General features: G+C 51.2%; 1 protein-coding gene across 1 annotated transcript in view; it reads right to left on the bottom strand.

The window, feature by feature from the left end:
• Positions 1-408: 408 nt before the first annotated feature.
• The window catches only part of TNRC18 (trinucleotide repeat containing 18), a gene marked incomplete at both ends in the record, with an annotated part of 14,166 nt that continues 10,769 nt past the window's right edge, over positions 409-3,805 (bottom strand). The window contains 2 exons of the mRNA XM_010144768.1: positions 409-772; positions 1,829-2,003. Of these exons, the coding sequence (XP_010143070.1) occupies positions 409-772; positions 1,829-2,003 (539 nt within the window). The remainder of the gene's footprint in view (positions 773-1,828; positions 2,004-3,805) is intronic.

Raw genomic sequence — 3,805 nt, 5'->3', positions numbered from 1 at the left:
TAACTCCATGGCATAATCCTAAAGCAAATGCCACCCAACTCAACAAGGACTTCAAAAGTCACCGGTCAACCACCTCCTCAAGGTTACGAATACTCATCTGATGGGTAGAAGGAGAGTGTCTACTCCCACCAAAAGCAAGAAAGTGGGTGAATTTCTTTTTTAAATCACTTTTCGCCATTGACCATCGGTACAACACAGGCCAGGAAGAAACGCACTGATACTGGCTACCTCTTGGACAGCAAGTTGGGCGGACAACTCACGCTGAATTGATTAGCCAGGGAGATCACCTTTCACTCATGATTAAACCCAGATACATCTCCAAGACCCCTTCCAAGAGGCCAGAAACCCCCACCACAAGCCCCCAAAACAGATTACTCTGCAAGAAGAGATAAATCAGGGGTTACTTACTATAGGAGTAGCTGCTAACTTCAGATATTGCTGGTGAATGGGAAACCTTGAGCTGATTTTTGACTTTTAACCCCACCTCCATCTTCTTCATTTTGGCAGCCACTTTGTTTTTACCTTCCTTGGTGGTTTTCAGTGACAGGCCCAGGTTCTTGGCCAGACTCTTCTTATCCTCCTTGCTCGGCAGAGCCTCGTGGGGCGGGAGGTACCTGCTGCCACCTCCACTAGTTTTTGGCTTTCCCCCTGAGCTGTCGGCAAATTTGAAGGGGGATTTGAGCTTGTCTTGTTTGGTGAGCGACAGGGCCTTGTCGAGCTTGCTGGCCAGCTGCTCCTGATCAGATGGCACCTTCTTCTTTTTGAGCTTTAACTGCCGAGGTGAAAGGAAGAGACACGGGTGAACACAGAGCAGGTATCATGGCAGACCTGGGGGATCTTACTAGCCCTCGTAACAGCCTCTCATGCACTCTCGTTAGTAAGGAGGCCTCAAAATGATGGTCTTAAGCCCCACTTGCCATAACCCACCATGGTGCTTGGGAGGACGACGAGGACGATGTCAGCAAGCAGCACAGCTTTACCCTTATCGAGCACTACAAACCCACAGGGTTAACACAGAAAAATTCAATTTTCTTCCAAAAGAAGTATGTTCACAGAACATGTTTTGGAGTTCTTTTTTCTCAACACCCTCTGGTTTTTAGGATATGTTTGGGTTGGTTTTACAAGCTTTTCTCTACATCACGAGGATTAAAAATCTTCTTTACTGAAAACCCCTGACAAATAAATACGGATTTCCACATAATCAACCAGCCCCAGAGGCTGGGATGCCAAAAAGACCAAAACACCTCTCAGTGAAGGCATCAGCACCACTGCTTTACAGCTGCTAGACCGCTAGATCCTTTCCAGCATTTTCTTGCTTCTTGAAAAAAGTAAATACACTTTACATGTGCTACAGCCAGATAACAGCAGCTGTAACTCCGTACTCCGCCTGTATGCATTTTGGATTTCGTCAGCAACTTAAACCTCCGGGAAATAGCTCACTCCCTCAGAGGAGCAGAAGAAAATCCTGCGTTTAATAGCAAGGTTGCGCTCTCTTTCCTCCCTCGCCTCAGGAATTCCATTCCCCTCCACCATCTCGATAGGCAAAGGGGTAAGACAAGCTCTGGAGTCAAAGCTGGTGCAACACTGTGGTGCTCCAGCCAGCTTGAAGGCCTGTGCCCCTCTGCTGCCTCTCGAAGAGGACCAACGTTAGCCTTTGCAAACAGCCCTCTGCTGCACAGACAGTCCTCTCAAAGCTTCTAAACCCATGTGAACTGAGAGCAGACGCTCTAAGATCAAGAGGAGTTGTCCAGTGCAAGCTAACACTAACAAAACAGGAGCGAGATCTGCGTTTGGTCCATGGCTCCATGTTCCCCATGAGGGCACTGACCTCATTTGAGAAGCTGGGAGCCGCATCATGCTCTTCCCAGCTCTGGTTTCTCCCTTTCATCTTGCCACTGCCGCTCTCCACATCCTCGTCCTCCTCCGGGAGGGCCCCTTTGTGCCTCTTCTTCATGCCCTCGCCAGTCTCAGAGTCTTCGGAGAGCAACAAGGACTTGCTCAGTCTGCAAGCCAAGCACAGGATGGGTCAAGGTGGGGGGCTTTCCTCCCCGTGATCCCCACCAAGCTCAAAAGTGAGGCTGAACTCCTCCTAAGACAGTGGGGATCCTCAGCAGGAGCCAAGTCCACTGTGAAGTGACAGCAGTTTGGACAAGGTTTTCAACCCAACAGGAGAGCCAAGGAGCCCTTCGCACACGCTCCTGGCCACCAGCACAGATGAGGGTGTCTGAAGTCAGAGGCCTGCAAGGTGGTCTCTGAAAGGAGGTACTTGGTGTCTTGACCAATAGCCACCAAAAAGTACCTAATTTCATACAGAGCAGCAGAGGGATGAACACACGGCTGAGCTGGCCCCACAGGTCTTTTTCCACCTCTGCTTTCATGGACTCTCTAAGTGCAGAGGCAGATTCCTGAGGTCCAGGGAGGTGCCTCACTGCCCAGACACTTGCTCTGTTTGCTCAGGTATGAGTAAGGAACTGCACGCAGTGTGACAAGGAGGGACAAGGGTGCTGCAGGGACTGGCGCGCTCAAAGGACATTTTGCTTGCGAGAGGCATTTGTGATCTAAGTCTTCGGTCTCGCTTTGGAGTTTGAGGGGAAAGGAGAGGGTAAACAAATAATGAAAATTAAAAAAATCAAAAAATAAAGTAGGTGAGACTGTAAGCACATCTTCCACTGCTCCCCAGCTGTCTCCAGTAGCTATGTGATGGATAATTGGTCGACATCTCAAGACCTCTACCAAGCCTCCATTAAAAGCTCTCATATGCCACCTCCTTCACCTACGCCTGCTGGCCCAGGCCATACCACACCACCAAGCCACTACACAGGGCAGCCTCCTCAGCTTCCAGGCATTTCCCCTCCCATCCCTCCTCTCTGCTGACCTCCTCAGACTGCTAAACCAACACCGCAGGCCCCAGACGTTGGCTGAGGGTGCCAGGCTCAACCATGCATACGCGACATGACCATACACGCACACATGCACAACTCCAACTGCCTCTGGATGCCGTCAGCCTGTCCAGCCATCCAAACGTGAAGAGCAAAACACAGCCACCAAGAGGACAGACTTTCAGAAGGGCATGGTCAGTGGGAGCTGGGCACCTGAGCCGAACGTGTAGTCTGAAAGGACATTTGCAAACATCAGTAGTGCGAAAGGAGGCAGCTTGGAGGTGCCTTCCCATTGGAGAGACTTGGCCATCTATGGATGGTTAGATGGCCAACGGTGGTGAGATCTACGCATCCAAACCAGAGCAGCTGGACTTGCAAAAGAGAAAGTAGAAGAGAAAATGATCCAGACACTCTAAAGAGAGAGATCAGGCGAAACCAACTCCCACTGATGAAGGAAACAGAGATGAAGACAGCAGAAACACAGCAAAGGCCCTACAAAGCAGATAACCTGGAACAGCCTTGTCCTTCCAGTTTCTGACACCGACATCCCTGCAATTAGCTCTACAGCACCCGTTTGCACTGTCCACTCTCCTCAAAACACAAGGACACAGTCCCTGACACCAAGAGCTCACCGACAGGTCCCTGCCCAGCCAGCAGCTGCCTATCACCTCACTGCTGCTCACCTCAGCCTGTGCTACCTGCACCCAACACCACGGCCACGTGCTCTACCAGCAAGGAAGGGAGGATGCTGGCACCACATTCCCACCGTAAGGACACGCTCACGTTAAACGCACACACTTCCAGACACCGCTGCTGCCAGGGACCATCCTGCCGACACAATGCCACGGTGAGCCCCCGCTGCATCCGAGATGCTCTCCCCAAGTAAGACCCTGGTGCAGCGACCCTGCCACGTTCGCATCTTCCCC

This window comes from Buceros rhinoceros, unplaced genomic scaffold (assembly GCF_000710305.1).
Source record: "Buceros rhinoceros silvestris isolate BGI_N320 unplaced genomic scaffold, ASM71030v1 scaffold38001, whole genome shotgun sequence".
NCBI lineage: Eukaryota > Metazoa > Chordata > Aves > Bucerotiformes > Bucerotidae > Buceros > Buceros rhinoceros.
This window is presented reverse-complemented; position numbering and strand designations above follow the sequence as displayed.